This window comes from Schistocerca gregaria, chromosome 1 (genome assembly GCF_023897955.1).
Source record: "Schistocerca gregaria isolate iqSchGreg1 chromosome 1, iqSchGreg1.2, whole genome shotgun sequence".
Taxonomy (NCBI): Eukaryota; Metazoa; Arthropoda; class Insecta; order Orthoptera; family Acrididae; genus Schistocerca; species Schistocerca gregaria.
In genome coordinates, this window is record NC_064920.1 from 1,173,237,436 (window position 1) to 1,173,258,639 (window position 21,204).

Sequence of the window (21,204 nt, forward strand, 5' to 3'; positions counted from 1 at the left end):
CTCATGACTTACCACCACATCGGCACGACTCGACTTCGACCAACTAGCAGAGGCACAAGCAACTGACACTGACTTTCAAAACCTGCTATCAGGACACAATATGGGCCTCCAACTCAAGCAGTGCACCATTTCAGGCACAACCGAACTAGTTTCAAGTGACATATCTCATGGTAGGCAATGACCAGTCATCCCATAGAACTTCAAGACAACAGTTTTCAACCTCCTCCACAACTTGTCTCACCCTGGAGTACACCCGATGCTGAAACTCATAACAGAATGTTTTGTTTGGACTAACACTAAGCAGGACTGCACTGCATGGACGAGAGCCTGCATCCAGTGGCAATGGGCTACGACAAGACGTTACGGCCAATTAACCTTCAGGAATTCTCCATCCCGATGGGCCATTTCCAACATGTCCACATAGACCTGGTGGGACCACTCCCAGATTCAAACATACAAGTATGTCATGTCAGCTGTAGACAGGACAACTCGATGGGTGGAGGCCACACTGATATCTTGGCCAACACTGTCACCCAAGCTTTCATCACACTATGGGTTGCACGCTTCGGCTTCCCAGAGTCCGTGACAACTGAACAACTGATGAGGGCCGGCAGTTTGAGTTGGCTCTGTTCTCTGAGCTCTGCTGCCTTGGTGGGTTCCACTGGTTCCACATGACAGCCTACCATCCTCAATCCAATGGACTTGTGGAATGGTGGCATCGTGCCCTCAAGACAGCGTTCATACGTCATGACCAGGAGTGGACAGAGGCCCTCCCCTGCATACGAGCTGCCTACAATGAAGATCTGGATGCCTCACTGGCAAAGGTGCTCTACAGGGAACCCTCCCAGCAGAGTTTGTATCACAAACCGCTGACCCCGTGGACCTCAACCTGCTGGACCTGGTAAGAGGTGTCAGGGACAACATATGTCACGTGCGCATCCCACCGTGCCAAACTGACCATCTTTGGGCACAAGAAAGTTCTATTGTGCACGTCATGCTCAGGACTGATGCCATCAAACGTGCCCTCCACCCTGTGTACAGTGGCCCATATAAGGTGATGAAACCACAGCCAAATGCTTTTGATATTCTGCAAGCTCAAAAAACAACAACAGTGTCACTGAACCGCCTAAAACAAGTGTGAACCTTAGTGGGCATACCTGGTATTTACCACCGGCTCCAGCTCAAGGCCATTCAACCAATTTACAGTCGGCCAAGACCTACAAGACTACCTCTCAGAAGACATTTCTGTAGTACTGCATGATTCGCTGCTCATGGTTATCATCAAATTCTACCATAGACAGTCGGGCTACAGCACGGTCTCAAGGTCATTAGAGTGCTCCGCACCCCTTCTGCCTACAATCGATACAGCAGGTTTGAAATCCACTCTTTCTGCAGATGACTACCTGCTCTTGTTGGCCCTGGAGCACTTCATAAAGATGACTGACACTGCCGCTGGTGGACCGACAGCCTCACCAAATGATGCACTGCCAGCCACCGACACCTCAATGGGCACCGCAACTGCCCCATCGGCACTGCCACTGACATCATAGGACAGCCGCCTTTTGTGGCCGCCCAGACACCTGGCGGACTATGGTATGTCTCCCTTGTCATTGCCAGTGGGACAATTTATTACGACATACACCAATCACCGTGCTCCACACTTGTGTGTGTGTGTGTGGGGGGGGGGGGGGGGGGGGGGGCTTTGTGGGGACGTAGAACCACTGGCTCTACCCCTCCTCCCCCCCCCCTGCCCCCCAAAAATATTGCTGCCCTACCACAGCAAGAAAAACCGTATCTTTGCCAGATCAGTTCTCTGTAGTAAGCACTCTATGCCACACACATTGTTTATATGCTGTGAGAATAAAAGTTTTCAAAGTGACAGGAGTGTGAGTAATTATTTATCATTGTAATTATGATGCCCATTCCTCGCTACCTACAGCCTAATGATACATGTGTGGGCAGAGTGGGAAACTAAACTATGGAATTTTTGCGATAATGATATGTTCATGTAGAATTTTCTTATCTAAAAAGAAAAAGGTTATGATACTCAAGAGAAATGATGGAATATTAAAATAAATCAAAGCAGTGTCATATGTATCATATAGGAAACAGTGACCCACATCTAGACGATGACAAGACAACGATATCTTATTGATGAAAAAATTAAGCCATGTTCTCTGGAGCAGGATAGGAAAAACAATATGGTCTTCATAATATCACTCAATGCTTGCAGTTACTTAGTGACAAATGACTTTTATTTAATTTTATCAGCATTACATATCACTGTTATATAAATTATTTTTATTTACAAGTAATAATGTTTCAACAGTAATTGCAAAATTTGACACAAAACAATGTATATGCATCACTAAAATGATAACTAATTAAGTGAAAACTAAGTGAATGGAAAAGTTATTACCTCTTCCATGTGATAAAATACAAGGACAAAGGTGTAAAAAAAAGATTCCTTAATATGCTGACAGATGGTAAAAAGCAGTCTTTCTCCAATTGAGACACCTCAGGGAAAATTTTAGAGAGAGAGAGAGAGAGAGAGAGAGAGAGAGAGAGAGAGAGAGAGAGAGAGCAATTTCACAGAGAAACCCTGTGTGGGCTCAAACTTTGAAAGCACACCAGATATTAAGAGAGGTGAATTATTCTTATCGCTAATGCCACCCCGCCCCCTCCTGCAATCTCAAAAATATGTGAGTGTCTTTCTTTTATAATATTCATATCAGTCTTTCTTTGATTTTTTAAAGTAAAGTGATAGATCAAACTGCAGGTCTTAGTGTGCACTATCTATACCAAAAGTGCTTCATTTCAAAGTACATTTCTGTTCTTCTTGGAGATGTCTTTCTGTTGTCACCTCCTTCCCATGTAGTGCATAAATATTTGCCTTTCTGTGCTCTTTCGTAAAGCAGTCATATTCAAAACAGAAAAACCACCAAAAGGTGAAATGCTACCAGCAGAAAGGACAATGCTGATGTTGTTGCAGAATCTGTAATAAAGGAACTAGTCACAAAGGATGATACACATTTTAAAACGTGTTTAAAGTCACAATATAACAAGAATGTCAAGCAAGTAAAGACATAGTCTAGAATCATGTTACATACTGATGGGACATCTCATTACTTGCAAGCAAGAAAATGTTTTAACACACATACAGTCATAAAATGACCAGTTTTCACATCCAGAGGAACTGAAATTCATTTACATCTATGTACAAAGGTGAGCCAAAACAGTATGACCACTGCCCTCTGTGAGACAATGGCTCTGTAGGCTACAGAGATAGTAAGGAAAGTATAAAAGCAGGCTAGAGACAAATGGGGCATCAATCTAGTGACAATATGGGTCATATTTGGGGACACCACTGACATAAGTGACTTTGATGAAGATCAATATTGTTACATTCCATCCTGGATTTTCCATTGTTTGATTTTTGACAAAGCCCAGATTGTTACAGTGTGGTGCCTGGTAACAAGCATCTCAGAAACAGCAAAGCTGGTTGGCTGTTTACATGCAGCTGTTGGATTAGATTAGATTAATACTTGTTCTATAGATCATGAATACGACACTTTCCTCCCCCCCCCCCCCCCCCCCTTAATTTATATCTGAAAATTCAGCCAATGAGTAGAAGGAGTTGTCATCTAGAAATTCTTTTAATTTATTTTTAAATGTTAGTTGGCTATCTGTCAGGCTTTTGATGCTGTTTGGTAGGTGACCAGAGACTTTTGTGGCAGCATAATTTACCCCTTTCTGTGCCAAAGTCAGATTTAACACTGCATAGCGAAGATCATCCTTGTACACTGCTATTACTTTTGAACTGGGTTGCATTATTAACAACAAATTTCATAAGTGAATATATATGTACTGTGAGGTTACTGTGAGGATCCCTAGATCCTTAAATAGATGTCTGCAGCATGGCCGTGGGTGGGCTCCAGCAATAATTCTGACTACACATTTTTGAGCAATGAATACTTTTCTACTCAATGATGAATTACCCCAGAATATGATGCCATACAAAAGCAGTGAATGAAAGTAGGCATAGTAAGCTAATTTACTGAGATTCTTATCACCAAAATTTGCAGTAACCCTAATAGCATAAGTAGACCATCAATTTGTCGCTTCCAGCTTAACCTCTCATCAATGGACACACCTAAAAGTTTTGAAAATTCTACCTTAGCTACAGACTTCTGTTCAAAGTTTACAAATATGGGAGGCTACTCTTGAATACATTACTTTCTAAAAAATTTTTGATAGAGTTGTTAGAAGAGAGATTGGGTGGTAGTTGTTGACATCCGGCATATCCTCCTTTTTATGCTATGGTTTTACAATGGCATATTTCAGTCTATCGGGGAAAACACCCTGCTCCAAAGAGCTATTACATATGTGGCTGAGAATCCTACTTATCTGTGGGGAACAAGCTTTAAGTACCTTGCTGGAAATGCCATCAATTCCATAAGAGCTTTTACTTTTCAGTGAGTTTATTATTTTACTGATTTCAGAGGGAGAGGTTGGTGGAATTACACCTGTTTCAAACTGCACAGGTGTGGCCTCTTCTATTAGTAGCCTTGCCTCTTCTAGTGAAGATCTAGATCCTATTTTCTCCACAACATTTAAAAAATGATTATTGAAAATATTTTCAATTTCTGATTGTTTGTTAGTACACTTGTCATTCAGTTTTCTGGCACTAAAGTCTTCCTGTGCTCTTGGTTGCCCTGTTTCCCTTTCAATAATATTCCAAATTGCTTTAATTTTATTATCAGAGTCACTGATCTCATGAGCATCTATCAAAAGTGGTTGACAGAAGGTGAAAGCACAAGTAGACAACAAAATGTTGGATGTGCATCCTTCATCACAGAACATTGAGGTTGGAGGCTTACCTACTCTGTAAAGCAGAATAGGTGTTGATCTATGATGGATCTGATGATAGTCATGTCTACTGTCAGTGCTACAATGAGGTGCATTTGCAAGTGAGTGGAGAAAACTGTTCAAAATTCATTCCTTAGCTGACAAACTATTCGTGTTACCATGATGATTCAACAACATCGGCAATTATGATTGCAGTGGACAAATGGAAACATATCACCCAGTCAGATTAATTGCATTTCTTGTCACACTGGGTCAGTTGTCATCTTTGGATAAGCTATGATCCAGATGAACAGCTGTTCAAAAGATGCTTTCTTTTCTGTATTATCCTAAGAGGGGCAAACATGGACTTCCATGAAACCTTTGGTAGTAACAACCACCTGGACAGCTGTGGGCTATGTGAACATTATTCCACCTACATTCCTTCATGCTTGATGTCTTCCCAAATGGTGATGGAATTTCCAGCAGGACAACTGTTCATGTCACAGTTTCAGAATCATGCTACAGTGCTTTGAGGAGCATGGAGGTGTACATGTCTACACGTCTTGGCCACCAACTCATCTGATCTGAAACCAATGAAATATGTGAGGGAGCTCTTGGGCATCAGCTTTGCATTCGCAAACCACCAATCCATTATTTTTAACAATTATATGGCCTTGTAACATTGAAAATGCTGGATGCATGACACCTGCTACTGATATATTATTTCTTTTCTGAATTGTATGTAAATATTTGTAATTTAAATGCTTTCTTTTAATAAGTAAGCATATTGCTTCACTGTATGTGTAAATTTAGGTAGAGGTCTGTTGACTTTTCATTGTATTTATCTGTGTCTTACTGTGAAAATTATAAACTCTGGGAAAAAGCCAAAGAAATGGTTATTGCATCACCTGGCAATGATAATAGCAGTGCTTGTGCATTGTAAAATCTTTGGGTAGAGAGTTGTTGTGCACAGTGCACGTAGAGAGAGAGAGAGAGAGAGAGAGAGAGAGAGAGAGAGAGAGAGAGAGACGGCAAGATGTCTAGTAGTAGGAGTACGAACAGTGGACAGGCAGAAGAGGCTGTAGTAATTATGATTGCCCATTCCTGTAATTAGCTGTGGCTCCACAACATGCTACTGTCTTCAACAACAGCAGCAGATCCAGCAACACAGTTTCATCGTCAGCTCTAAGTTTCGTCATATGCACAGCATTGAAGTAAGACTGTTCATTGGTAGAAAGTATTGACAGCTAACCCAGCAGCACATCCGAATGTGATTTGATAGATGAAATTTATTTAAATAATAATCAGTTAAGCTGAGGGCGATTATGTCCTCATTGCCCCCAAACATTGTTGCCAAAAAGGATCCTTGTTCCTTTTTTCCCCTTATATGCTAACTGAGTGTCATAAGAAACAAACTGAATAGTTACAGCCAGTTTATTAATGAATAATTTCACTTTTAAGAATTTTAGACTCAGTCTACTTTCAACTCACTGTTGTACAACAGAGGTTTCAGTATATGACTACAGTAAAGCAAATTCATTTTTTAAGTTTGAGAATCAATCACTGGAAAAAAATCCAAATCAAAAGAAGTGCACAAATTAAGAGTGCGGAAGTTTTATTTATTTTACGCATAACTTGGAGCATATGGCTGTTTGGCTTGGTACAAATACTAGTATTTAATTCTTTTCAAGTCAGTAAAAAAAGACTCAGTTGTTCAAACAATAATAAGAAATCCAATTTGCAAAATAAGTAACGGCAAAGTAAAAACTGTTTGCTTTTTTTCCAAATTTCTATGATGATGTTATGTTGAGGTCACTGAAAGTCATTGTTCATGTAACAAAGTTCAATACTAACATACAGTTTAATTACATATTTTCAAATCATTACCTGATTGCCTTTTTCAAAATTTAATACCACCCATAACGTAAGTGTGATTTCTCAGTTTTCTTTATCATTAGATACTCACTAAAAAAAAAAAAAGTTTTTCTTTCGCATCATCTTGTACAGGATTTTGGATGTAAATTGCCCTAGTGGGATGATGAAGTGTTTAATAATACATGTTTTTCTTTCGCATCATCTTGTACAGGATATTTGATGTAAATTGCCCTAGTGGGATGGCGACTGTTAATTATTTCCTTTTATTCATTAGTGTAACTTTTGGTTTCATGATCAGTGGTACCCCTTTTCTGTCCAGTGTGGTTCGTGAGTGAATGCACAAAATAACTTTCATTTGCCAAATTATAGCCCTATTCAGTTTAATTACTTTTTATTTTTAGTAGACTTTCCATCGGAAGTGTCAGTTATACACTTTCCTCCTACTTATCGGTATCACTTCTTTTGGAAAGATAGCCTTATCCAATTAGAAAAAAACCATTAGGCATACACACGATCCACAATCATATTTTATATTGCGAAAAGGATAGGCTGATTAGTAAGAAGGAGATTACACGTGGCAACGCAGGTGACTGGACAATATCAGTTTTGGTATTGTTCTGTGCATGAATTTGCATTGTGTACTTTTGTAGTGAATAATAAGTTGTTGCTGCAAACAAGGTCACTCACATACAATAATAGTAAATGGCAGAAATAATTTGCACATTTAAATTTCACAGTAATCAGCAAACTGGGCACCATGAATAAATTAGGTGAAATGAGTAATATGATTGTACCAAATGCGGAACAATCGGTCAAACAATGCGCAACCCAAGAAGTGGGACCCATTGTTCAGAGTTCGGCGGCTAGCATCACAGACACTGCTGCTGAAAATCGCACAATCTCAGAAAGGGAATTCCGGGCACTTGCAAATGCTACGGAATACAGAATAAAAAGTAAAACAGACCCTATTGATGATGGATACGAGGAATCTATTAAGACAGAACCAGTGTTGCAACCTGTGATTTCTGGAAATATAAAAGATTTGTTCAGTTCATTAATCATTAAAATGGATGCCCAATCAGCAAAAATAGATGACCAGAATAAAGCAATTAAAACTGTTAATGGTAATATTGGAATTGTTAACACAAAGGTAGATAAAACTGGAGCAGAAGTTTTAGGATTGAGTACCAAAATCAGTAATCTGAAGCATGACATGGAGGAAGCCCAAGCAAAGATAGGAGACTTCACTTAAAACTTCCGGGCTGATAGGCCATGGTCGAAGTATAAAACTCTCTCCTGACCTTTCGTCTCCGACTGCGGGAGACATCCTCGGAGGTAAAGCGGCGCTTTACCTCCGAGGATGTCTCCCGCAGTCGGAGACGAAACGTCAGGAGAGAGTTTTATACTTCGACCACGGCCTATCAGCCCGGAAGTTTTAAGTGAAGACAATACCGGCTGTGAAAGCTTACATTGTATGATCAAAGATAGGAGACATAAATATTCATTTTGAAACTGAAGTAGGGAGGATCAAACAGAAACTGGTAGAGTCTGTTGGTCCTATAATAGAGATCAAGGTAGCTAAAAAAGTAAAAATAGCTTGAGAAGATGATGTAGGGAAAATAATGAGTTTACAGACTTTAGTATCAGACATAGGTGCTAAAGTAAATAGACACTTGGTTGTGTGTAATGAAAAGAAGCAGCAGGTGGGAATGTTATCAGTTACCACATGCCAAATAGTTACAAGGGTAAATGAGTTAGAGAAACAATTAGGAGAAAGTCAGCACTATGTTGATTGGCAAATCCATAGAGCACTATGTGTCATACCACGCACATAGAGCTGAAATATCAGCGAAGGAAGAGCGTTTCAATCCCCTCAAAGAGCAGGGTGCACTGCATGCTACCGACGTCATTAAAAATTGTGAAAAGGTATAGCCGGAATCATGGACAGACAATGTGGGGCGGCGAAGAAGTCGTCGAATGAGTTGTTTGAATGTTCATTTCACGTAACAGACTATTGCCGATGCAACATATGTGGGACGGCGAAGAAGTCGTTGTTTAATGTTGAATGAAAGTTGAACATTGCCACCTTAAATCACGCGAGCCTGGCAACTAATTTGGTGGCCAGTCAGAAAGCGAAGGGAAACTTACTGACCTTAGTTCCCAGTCTGCACGGCCACATTCCTGTATAGCCCAGCTAAACGAAAAATATCCATAGTTCTTCACGGGATTAGGGCTGCTTCAATAAAATTTAAAGTTCCAAACAAGATTTTATTATCTTAAAGGCTCAAACAAATTACTCGAAACTTCTGAAAATGCTAAAGACATTAAATATTGTTAATTCAGCCAATCGTTTAATAGTTCAGAGGCGACTTCTACAGCAAGTTCCTCCCGAATAGTTCATTACTCTAACTAACGGTGCTCTATTAATAGTTCGCAATAATGTTAAAAAAAAAGATTAATGCTCGCCTTAAAAGTGGAGTTAGTCACCACTTGCCACGCGGAATTATACTTCACACGGACGGCACAATAACAGTTTGTTACCGAAGTCTAAACGATCCAGGACGGTGTACAGTCCTCGCGATTTTCAATGTCCGTTTACATTGCTAAGTACGCACATGTCACAGCCCGCTATGACGTCACCCGAGGCGAGGCGCGATCGGACGTTAAGCTCGCGTGGACTACGCGTTGGTCTAATGCGGAGTGAGCTTACTACTGCCTCTGCCGCTCTTTTTATATAGCTCCGGCGCGTACCGCCAAGAGAGCATCTGTTCTTTCCGTTCATGTGCAGATGCCTGCGGCCTCCAAATGACCGCTATCTCAGGCACATAATCTTAAATATCACATTTAATAATAGCTTTACAAACTTCTCAATTTTTGTATACATACATCTGAGCAGTACAGAAGCACGTAGAAAATCTCAGCCCGCTAAAATTAAAACTTTACTCTCTAGAATTTTTACAATGGAACTAACGGTAGATTGTTACCTCTGAACCATAGCTTTATCAAGACTTGTATCAGCTGTTAATTATGCTACAAGACTAAAACTTGGTGTAGCTTTGTTAATTGTCCTATCTGATCATTGGTCTTAAAGAATTTGTTTTATCATTAAAATTTAAAGTACTTAATCTATAATGCTTATGTACATTTTACTCACAAAAGTAGGTTTTACTAAATTACTAAAAAACTAGAAGAGGTAACTGATTGTGGTATTTCCATTATTATTATTAGGGTGAACTGAAGCATCCTACCAATTTTCAATATTGTAGCTCTATTATTTCGCGCCTCTGATTTTTCCGAAAAACGCGGATTCTGGAGTCAATTTTAGTTTTATGGTTTTGGAAACCAGCACCACTCATTAATGACTTCTTACTGCACCTTCTCACCAAATTTTGGCTTCCTAGCGTCATTATTTAGCGCCTCCTATTTTTCTTTCAAAACGTGAATTTTACGTAAACTACTAATTTTATAACATTAAGATTTGTTACCTGAAACATTATTACATAGAACTATACTTTAACAAAGTTTTACACACAAATCTTAATTTTTACTTTTATGTTAAATGTGGTGCAATACTATATGCAGGCGCGTTACGATGACGTGACGCTACTAGCAGTGAACTAGGGTAAGTCCCGTGCACTCGCTCGCCTCTGTATCTTATACATGATACAGCGCTTGCTTTGCTTCAACAAGAGAAGAATAAATGCAGTAATCGACTTCTTAGCTGGCGAGGCTAAGCGATGGGGCTTAAACATCGATATAACAAACATGATGTTTCAAGAGTTCAAGAATGCATTCTTGAAAGAGTATTGGTCAGAGCAGAAACAAGAGTGTGTATGGCGTGATTTCGTAGTGTCGAGGCCCTATAATGTAAAACACGCGTGGCTCCATGAAAAAATTTTGTGAACACTGGATTTGCAAATTGGAATATTTGCACAATCGGAAAACTGAATGGGGGCTGTGGCAGAAGCTTCCAGATGACTCCAAGAGATACATCGGCAGTAGTGCGAGAACGATTGCTGCATTTTTAGAGTAAGTAGAAGAGGAAGACAATTGGCAGAATAACTGCGAAAATGTTAAAGGCCGTGGGAATGGTAACAATTACAACCATAGTCACAACCAGAACAATAACAATAACCATGGAAATAATGGTAGCAACCACCATGGTAATAACAATCCAAGGCACTATAACAATCATGCTCATAGTAACAATAACCACAACTGTAGAAATGATAGGTGCCAGTATCAAGTGTATATGGTAGGTGGTCCTTGGAGGAATGCAGTAGACAGGTGCGAAATGATAAATCATGGCAGGCTGGTAGCAACAGGTCTGTTGGAATTTGTCGGGGAAACAACTAGCCGCACCAGTTAGGGGCCCACAGGGTGTGGGGAGACCTTGGCGGACCAAACGAAAACCTAGACAATACCGCTATGATAAATCCGAAAGGATAACTCAGCGATGTAAGAATGTGTGAGAGAAAGAGAGCAACGCACCTAGAGTAATGATAACTGAGCTGGAAAAAGCTGGTGATGCAGGTGTCACTGCTCATAAAAGTACTAATGATATTAGTGTACCGGTAGGGGAGAAGGAAGTGGCCACTGTTAAAGCAGCAATGGTTATGCAAATTTCAGTAGAGTATGAGTCGCCAGCGGAAGTAATAGAGCTGATCTCGAATAAAGTTTCTGTTATTGAGCAGGGAAATGTGGAATGTGAGGAGGTGTGGTTAGGTCAGTTCAGTCAGATGTACGATGAACTGAAAAGTTATAGAGGATTGGATGGGAGGTGTGCTAATGGGGGGAGCAGACAGAAGTTGATGCTTCTTGGCCTGCAAGAAATTAGTGTTTTTGAAAAGGAAAACTCAGTACCTGAACGGCAAGCCTGTCCAAATGAAATTTTTGAAGTAGCCAACCCCAGCGATGCTAGTCCTATTGAAAACAGAGGGGGATGTTACGAGGAGGGGCGAGATGAATTTGGTGATAATGACCAGATACAACTAATCAAAAGCCACTTAGATGAGATAGAAGAGAAAACAGAGCACTTTTCTCCAAAAATATCAGAAGATGACAGCAATCTTTCCGAAGAATACCTACCTGACGTGACAATTAGTGAACTACTGGTTAAACAAAGTTAACTACAGGTTAAAAAAAGTTCATTAATTGATTAATGATGATGTAAATAAAATAGAAAGAAACTTCCACATGGGAAAAATATATTAAAAACAAAGATTCCAAGACTTACCAAGCGGGAAAGCGCCAGCAGACAGGCAAGCTTGTGTCTGTGTATGTGCGGATGGATATGTGTGTGTGTGCGAGTGTACACCTGTCCTTTTTTTCCCCTAAGGGAAGTCTTTCCACTCCCGGGATTGGAATGACTCCTTACCCTCTCCCTTAAAACCCACATCCTTTCGTCTTTCCCTCTCCTTCCTGAAGAAGCAACCATCGGTTGCGAAAGCTAGTAATTCTGTGTGTGTGTTTGTGTGTTTTGTTCATGTGCTGTCTGCCGGCGCTTTTCCGCTTGGTAAGTCTTGGAATCTTTGTTTTTAATATATTCATTAATTGATTAAATTGATAGTAAGATTATGATGTTGAGATCAAAACAAGTTCAACTACTGCAGGACAGACAAATAGAGATCAAAAACGTTTAAATTCAAAGAATTAGAAAACTGCCAGATATTTATTTATTTATTCCATGTGATCTGACGGTACACAGTGTGTTGCAGATGTCGGAAAATATCATTTAACATTGTTAACATATATTAACATAGGCATATAGTATCCTAATGTATTATATTGCTCAATGTTTTCAATTTAACACAAACAGCAAGATTACTGTTCCAAGTATTCATTTACAGAGTAAAAACAGTGAAACACCAAATATGACTTCACGGCTTTGCTAAATTTTATGTTGTCTTCGATGGACTTAATACTAGCGGGAAGATTGTTGAACAGTTGGAGGTCCATGTGGAAAGCTCCCTTTTTACACAGTTGAGTGTTTGTACGTATAACATGCAGGTTTGCATTTTTCCTGGTGTTGTGTTTATGTATTTAATTATTTTTTACGACTCTGGGGTCAGCTGGCACTATGTGGTTTCTGAAAAATTTTAAGAGTCTCAAGAATGTAGAGGCAAGGCAGTGTAAGGATTTCCAACTTTCTGAAGATGGGTTTGCAGGAGTCTCTGGGTTTGCTCCGAGTAATAATCCTCATAGCTCTCTCCTGGATTCTGAATGTGCTCAGAGCAGTTGGAGAATTTCCCCAGAATATTACACCATATTTTAGGTGGGCTTGTATGTAAGCATAGTACGCACAGGTTAATGTTTTCAGGCTGGCACATGCTTTCAGTACACTCAATGCATAACAGCCAGTACAAGTCCTGACATTTACCTTTCCTGTATGTGTATTCCAACTGCTATCGGCATCAGAACCAGATGGATTTTTCTGGGACGACCTGGAGACAGATGAGGATTTGTTGCGGGAAGACCTAACCATTGATAATGACAGGTGTAGACAGATTGTAGTGCCCATTAATTTGCACGGCCTACAAATTCAAATTTTAATTGATACAGGGGCAGAGCTCAGTGCTGTGTTGGGAAAAAGCATTGGAATTACTCAAAAATTAACCAGAAGTAGTAGTAATTCTAGTAATGGGAGTCAAAATAATCGGTGCTACCGGAAGGAATAGTAAACCAATAACAAATCAAATATTTGTATGTTTTGAGATTCAAGGAGAACCATTCGAACAGGAATTTGTCGTCATGCCAGATCTGTGCACCGATATTATTGTGGGGTTAGATTGGTTGTAAAAAATTGCGCAATTATTAACTGCAGTAATAAAACCATAAAATGCATTTCCAAAGAGAAGAGCGAAGTAAATGTGAATTCTGATGAAACGAATGACGACGTGAGTAGTGAATACAAACCTATTCATCTTGTTACTTGTCCTAATGAGATTGGTTTAGGCAGAAAAATGGAATACTATGGTATCCACAATATGAACATCGACAATTGTTTGGAAGATGAATTAGAGAGCATTTTAGACAGATTGCCAAATGCTCCACCTGAACAAAATTGAGACCTATATGACATAATAATGAGAAACAAGAATATATTTTCAAATAAACTTGGGCTCGTTACTGGGTATCAGTGCAAGTTGAATGTAATACCCCATGAACCATTCTTTGTAGGATCATATGTGGTACCGCTATCTAAGAAGGAGTCTGTCCTACAAGAGATAAATTGGATGTTAGAATGGAATGTTATAGAGTGGAGTACCAGTCCCTATAACAATCCCCTAATAATGGCAGGAAAGAGAGATGGTAGTGTCAGGATTGTGATAGACACACACACTTTGAAAAAGGTCATTCAACGTGAGATGGACAGACCAGAAAGTATGGGAGAGATACTGCAAAGATTTCACAATGTACAAGTTTATGACTAGCCTTGACCTCACAGTTGAGTATGGCTAATAGCCTTAGATGATGAGTGTAGGAAATATACAGCGTTTTTATATTCAGGCCGATGTTACTAGTACAAGGTAGTGCCATTCGGCCTGAATATATCTGTTTCTGTCTTTATCAGGGCCCTAGATAAGGTGTTAGGCACTGCCCTGAGCTCAAAACAGATAGTGTATGTGGACGATTTGCTGCTAGCGAATTCATCATGGCGAGAACATTGCAAATTGTTAGATGAAGTTTTTAGTGTGTTATGCAAAGGTGGAATGAAGCTGAAACTGAAGAAGTGTGAGTTTGTGAAGAAAGAACTGAATTTTCTTGGTCACATTGTGACAACAGAAGGTATCACTAAAGATCCACAGAAAGTGGAGGCAATAAAGAACTGTCCTCTGCCGAAGACTAGGAAACAGTTAAAGAGTTTCCTAGGGTTCTCAGGATTTTATCGCAAGTTTGTGCAGGGGCACGCATTCCACGATCCAAACCTGAACAATTTGTTGTGAAAAAATATGCCATTTGAGTGGACTGACGAGTGTCAGACTACATTTGAAAGACTGAAAAATGAATTACTACAGAACGACATATTGTACCCTTTTGATCTTGTGTTGCCATTTCATATGGGAACTGAATCATCTAACTATGGCTTAGGAGTAGAATTGTTTAAAGAGGTAGGAGAAGGAGAAAATAAGGAATACAGAAAAGTAGCATTCGCAAGCCAAACATTGACGAAATGTGAGGGTTACTATATGATTTATGAGAAAGAATGTCTTGCAATCGTATGGGATTTCAGAAAATTTAAAGGTTATTTGTGGGACCAAAAGGTGATACTTCACATGGGTCACAAGGCGCTCACTTATCTAAAGGATTTTTGTTTACTGCATGAAAAATTGATACGGTAGTCTCTTTTCTTGCAGTAGTTTTACTATGACATTTGTTGCGTGGGAGGATCAGACAACTGTATAGTGGACACGCTGTCACATTTGCCCTGAAACCAATCATTGGCTTGTGGAGGACAAGTCTGAAGGCATACTGAAATTGTACTGCTTTCAAGATGTAGAAGGTCGTAAAAGAGAAGAGAGCATCTGTAAAAACATGCCCATCATCAACAAGAGGACGACTGTCTAATAATTATTAAGAACAAGTATGATGAAAAGAGTAGAAAAGGGGAGAAACCTAGAAAGTATTACAAAATATATAACCATATCTTGTACATATGTAAAGGTGAAGATAGCAATAACTAGCGAGTGTGTTGGCCAGCAAAGTACGTTGCAGAAATAACTGAGTACTATCATTTAGCTTATGGTCATTGTGGACCAAAGAAGTGCGTTGAGAAGCTAGCGGAAGTTGTAAATTTTAATAATATGCAAAAAAAGAGTTGCTGAAAGAATAAAGACATGTGATAAGTGTCAGAGGGTGAAGGTAATGAATTGCATGAACCGTGGCCCTATGCAGAGCATAAGACCTAAAGATGTGCTGGATTTGGTTTGTATGGACCTCTATGGTCCACTGCCCAAGACTTCAGGGAATTTTGCGCACATATTAGTGGTGCTAGAAACATTTTCTAAGTTCATCAAGTTATATCTGATAAGACAGACAACAATAGAGTGGTTAATAACAGATTTGTTAATGATTACTTTGTGCACGTCAGCAAACCAAAAGCAGTTTTGTCTGATAACGGAGTGCAATTTACTTCTCAATTATGAAATGAAGGAATGAAAAGCAATGAAATTACATTTTGGCCTATTGCCCAAGTGAGAATCCCACGGAATGGTACATGCGTGAATTAGGTTGACTTTGCTGAACATATTGTCACCACAATCACAGTTCATGGGGCAATTACGTTGGTGAATTCGAGAAAATAATGAATGTCTTAATGCATGAATCCATGGGCTACACTCCGGAAGAAATACTATTAGACCATAAGTCTAAAAGTTTAGTGGAAGAAATGATTGATTTCTCTCTGAGAGTTGATATTAACCTTGAAGTAAAGGAAGAACACCTACGAGAAATGATGAAAAAGAAAGCTGAAGCACGAATACGAGGTCATGACACTAAGGCACAGTTTGCCAAATTTGCTATTGGTGATCTGTACTTGTTAAAGCTCACGAAAAGTCAAGCAAGATCGACCATGAAGTTTCAAACTTTAAATTCATTTACAATGAACCATTTGAGATTATCAGTGTACCTCTTACTAACACCAACTGTTTAGCTTTTCCTTAATGAGCCAAACTATTAGTTGTGTGTAAGATTGTTAATTTAAAATTGTACCAGTAAAGGACTAATTAGTCTGAAATGTGAAAAGAGAAACCAAGCCATTATGTGCTATTCCAGTATTAGTGAAGTTTGTGAACTTTGTATATGTATGTATAATGTTATATTAAAAATAAAGATTCCAAGACTTACCAAGCGGGAAAGCGCCGGCAGACAGGCACATGAACAAAACACACAAACACACACACAAAATTACGAGCTTTCGCAACTGGCAGTTGCTTCGTCAGGAAGGAAGGAAGGAGAGGGAAAAATGAAAGGGTGTGGGTTTTAAGGGAGAGGGTAAGGAGTCATTCCAATCCCGGGAGCGGAAAGACTTCCCTTAGGGGAAAAAAAAAAGGACAGGTGTACACTCGCACACACACACACACACATATCCATCCGCACATACACAGACACAAGCAGAATATGTCTGCTTGTGTCTGTGTATGTGCGGATGGATATGTGTGTGTGTGTGTGTGCGAGTGTACACCTGTCCTTTTTTTTTTCCCCTAAGGGAAGTCTTTCCGCTCCCGGGATTGGAATGACTCCTTACCCTCTCCCTTAAAACCCACACCCTTTCATTTTTCCCTCTCCTTCCTTCCTTCCTGACGAAGCAACTGCCAGTTGCGAAAGCTCGTAATTTTGTGTGTGTGTTTGTGTGTTTTGTTCATGTGCCTGTCTGCCGGCGCTTTCCCGCTTGGTAAGTCTTGGAATCTTTATTTTTAATATATTTTTCCCATGTGGAAGTTTCTTTCTGTTTTATGTATTCTGTTTTATGTATAATGTTAAAATTTTATTGTAACCTGTGTGATGTGAGTTATGACCGATGCACTTAGACGAACTGTAAGTTTCAGGTCTGTGTACACGTGTGTAATAACGGACAGTGTTGAGTTATCCATTGTGATGGAATCAAAAAGAGGACTCCTTGCTGCATACACAAACAAGGAGATCTAGCTTGCCACTATGGCGCATGCAACAATGCTCCACTTGAACTGAGTCATTGCTGGGTCTTGTAGCGCTGTGGCATTCTTTGTAAACGTGTGTGTGCAACGCGAATTGATTTTCTTTCAGCACCAGCTGTTAAAGGTTTTGATGTAAATGTTTATGTTTGCTATCGACTTTATTTAAAATACACTCACTTGCGCAAGGTGAGAGGACACTTGAAAAAAACAAATTTCAAGTTCATTATATACATTTATGTAGTGAATTTTGCAATTACTATTTCTTATCCTGTTTCTAAATTTTTTTACTATACTTTATATACCTCCCAATGCTTGAATTTCTCTATGCAAATATTGAGTACGCTTTTCATAATATTTGTAGTAATTTTAAACTTACTGATTTCTTGAAGGAAGTGTTAGTTCTTAACATGCGTTGTCAACAATAATGTTTTGAGTAATAACGACACAGGGTTGTCATGTAAATAATGTGCCCCCTACATAATTACAATAATTATTTGAATTGATAACAAAGTGATTATTGGATTTTATGCAGACAAAATTGTTCAACTGTATGCACCTGAATTTCTGTTTGTTTAAATTTCCTGAATTTGTTTCCCTTCGGCAAAAAAGTCATGAAATGTGGGGCACACGTAACACCAAAAATGCAGGATGCATGGCACCTGCTTCTGATACGTAATATTTTTTTCTGAATTGTATGTAAATATTTGTAATTTAAATGCTTTCTTTTAATAAGTAAGGACATTGCTTCACTGTATGTGTAAATTTAGGTAGAAGTCGTTGACTTTTCATTGTATTTATCTGTGTCTTACTGTGAAACTTATAAGCTCTGAGACAAAGTCAAAAGAATTGTTATTTGCATCGACTAGCAACGATAACAGCAGTGCTTGTGCATTGTAAAATCTTTGGGTAGGGAGTTGTTGCATGGAATGGACAGCATGGAGAAAAAGAGAGAGAGAGAGAGAGAGAGAGAGAGAGAGAGATGGGTTCCAGCACTTGTAGTGTTAACACTCTTGCAGTAGAGAGTATCATTTTCGGCGGCATCATGTACACGCGCCAGCCAGATGTCTTGTAGCAGGAGTAGACAGTGGATGGGCAGAAGAGGCTGTATTAATTATGATTGCCCATTCTTGTAATTAGCTGTGGCTCCACAAGATGCTACCGTCTTCAACAACAGCAGCAGATCCAGCAACACAGTTTGTTGTTGGCTCCGAGTTTCGTCGTATGCACAGCACTGAAGTAAGACTGTTCATTGGTACAAAGTTTTAACGGCTAACCCAGCAGCACAACTGAATGTTATTTGATTGATAAAATTTATTTAAATAATAATCCATTAAAGTCAGGGTGATTGTGTCCTCATTGCCCCCAGACATTGTTACCAAAAAGGATCCATGGTCCTTTTTTTTCCTTATATGCTAACTGAGTGTCATAAGAAACAAACTGAATAGTTACAGCCAGTTTATTAATAAATAATTTCACTTTTAAGAATTTTAGCCTCAGTCTACTTTCAATTCACTGTTGTAGAACAGAGGTTTCAGTATACGACTAAAGTACAGCAATTTCATTTTTAAGTTTGAGACTCAATCACTGGAAAAAATCCAAATTTAAAGAAATGCATCAATTACGAGTTCAGAAGTTGTATTTATTTTACATATAGCTTGGAGCACATGGCTGTTTGGTTTGGTACATATTCTAGTATTTAATTCTTTTCAAGTCAGTAAAAAAAAAAGGCAATTTCATTTTTAAGTTTGAGACTCAATCACTGGAAAAAATCCAAATTTAAAGAAATGCATCAATTAAGAGTTCAGAAGTTGTATTTATTTTACATATAGCTTGGAGCACATGGCTGTTTGGTTTGGTACATATTCTAGTATTTAATTCTTTTCAAGTCAGTAAAAAAAAAGGCTCAGTTGTTCAGACAATAATATGAAATCCAATTAGCAAAATAAGTAATGGCAAAATAAATAGTGCTTGCCTTTTTTCTAAATTACTTTGATGACGTTATGTTGGGTCACTGAAAGTCATTGTTCATGTAACAAAGTTCAATACTAACAAACAGTTTAATTACATATTTTCAAATCATTACTTGATTGCCTTTTTCAAAATTTAATGCCAAACATAAGAGTGACTCGTCAGTTTTCTTTATCATTACATACTCACTTAAAAATTGTGTCAAAATAACATGACAACCTTCAGTTGCCACGTCAGTGTTTAATAATACATGCTTTTCTTTCCCATCATCTTGTACAGGATTTTGGATGTAAATTGCCCTAGTGAGCTGGTGACTATTAATTATTTCCTTTTCGTTCATTAGTGTAACTTTTGGATTCATGATCAGTGGTACCCCTTTTCCGTCCAGTGTTGTTTGTGAGTGAATGCACAAAATAACTTTCATTTTCCAAATTATAGGCCTGTTTGGTTTAATTACTTTTTATTTTTAGTAGACTTTCCATGAGAAGGGTCAGTTGTACACTTTCCTCCTACTTATCAGTATCACGTCTTCAGGAAAGATAGCCTTATCCAATTAGAAAAACTCCATTAGGCATACACACGATCCATGGTCATATTTTATATCACGAGCAGGATAGGCTGATTAGTGAGAGGGAGGTTACAAGCTGTCCACAACTAGTTGATGTTTTGAGACTGATTTACCAGATTGTATCAGCAGAACTTTTATCCACAATACCATGTTCATCTTTTCAAAGGTGGTCTGTTGATGAAACAAAGGTGTCCCACCGATTAAACAGATGACCACCAAGTGTCGACTAGTGATTCTGGAGGTTCTGCATTCCTCCCGCATCAGTTCCCATGGGGTGTTTTCAAAATGAACCCTCTTTCCCGACAGTACGTGTATTGCCCACAAGTGGATCAAGATATTGTGGGTGAGGCTCATAAATGTCAAGCTTGGCAATTGTAGCACCAGCACTGCCCCAAACCTACCAGCTGTGGGATCAGGTGCATGGGGGCTTCACAGGCCCATTTCATGGGGCCGGATGGTTGATATTAAACACAATAAAAATGCAATGGACTATGACAGAAAATACCACAAAGGCTCTTACAACTATTTTTCTATTGAAGGAGGCCGTCAAACTCTTGTCATGGATTATTGTCCTCCGATTACACCCACAGAGTTTCAGTGGTTTTGCATCCGGAATGGAATAAGTGTGTTACTAAATTTCTGTTTCACCCTATGTTTAATGGCCTTTTGTGAGAATCTTTACGATACAGATGGAAAAAATCTTGACATCGACTCCTATCAATTCTGCACTGATCTCCTTTCCAACCTCATACTGGGTAACATTGTTTCAAGAGAGAAGCTCAGTAGATGTTTCACATGAACACCTTTATCGTTGCTTTTTAGATCTGTTGCAGCCTCCGTCAGAGCAAAAAGAAGAACATACGCTATTTAAGGTGGGTGTCCTCAATTGGGCGTGTACATTCAGATGTACACCTGTTTGGATATGTGACTCCACCTTTGCCCAGCAAGGCCAATAGCTGATCCTAGTGCCCATACCTAAGACATCCTCCATGAGAACCAGCATCTCTACCTCCAGATCAGTCACACCTCACCTATCTTTCTCCAAAGACCAACTAAAGCAGATGTAGGGTCCTGTTCTAAGACACCATTCCTGCTAGTGTACGCCTGGAATTCCTAATTCTCCATCCTTTGTTGTCCATTAACTCTGTGGATCTGGACCCAGACAGCACACAGAACCTTCAATCTGCACCATGTCTGATGTCAGACCCACAACTCACTCCCCCCCCCCCCCCCCCCCCCCCCCTCCCCCACTTTACCAGGGGGCTCACTAATTATTGATAAGTTTATGCT

At 39.3% G+C, this 21,204-nt stretch overlaps 1 protein-coding gene across 1 annotated transcript in view; it reads right to left on the reverse strand.

Annotated features, from left to right (window-relative positions):
* Positions 1-2,233: 2,233 nt before the first annotated feature.
* Positions 2,234-21,204, reverse strand: part of LOC126284380 (tenascin-like) — a 218,299-nt gene continuing 199,328 nt past the window's right edge. The window contains exon 7 of the mRNA XM_049983266.1: positions 2,234-2,995. Within this exon, the coding sequence (XP_049839223.1) occupies positions 2,925-2,995 (71 nt within the window). The 3' untranslated portion in view covers positions 2,234-2,924. The remainder of the gene's footprint in view (positions 2,996-21,204) is intronic.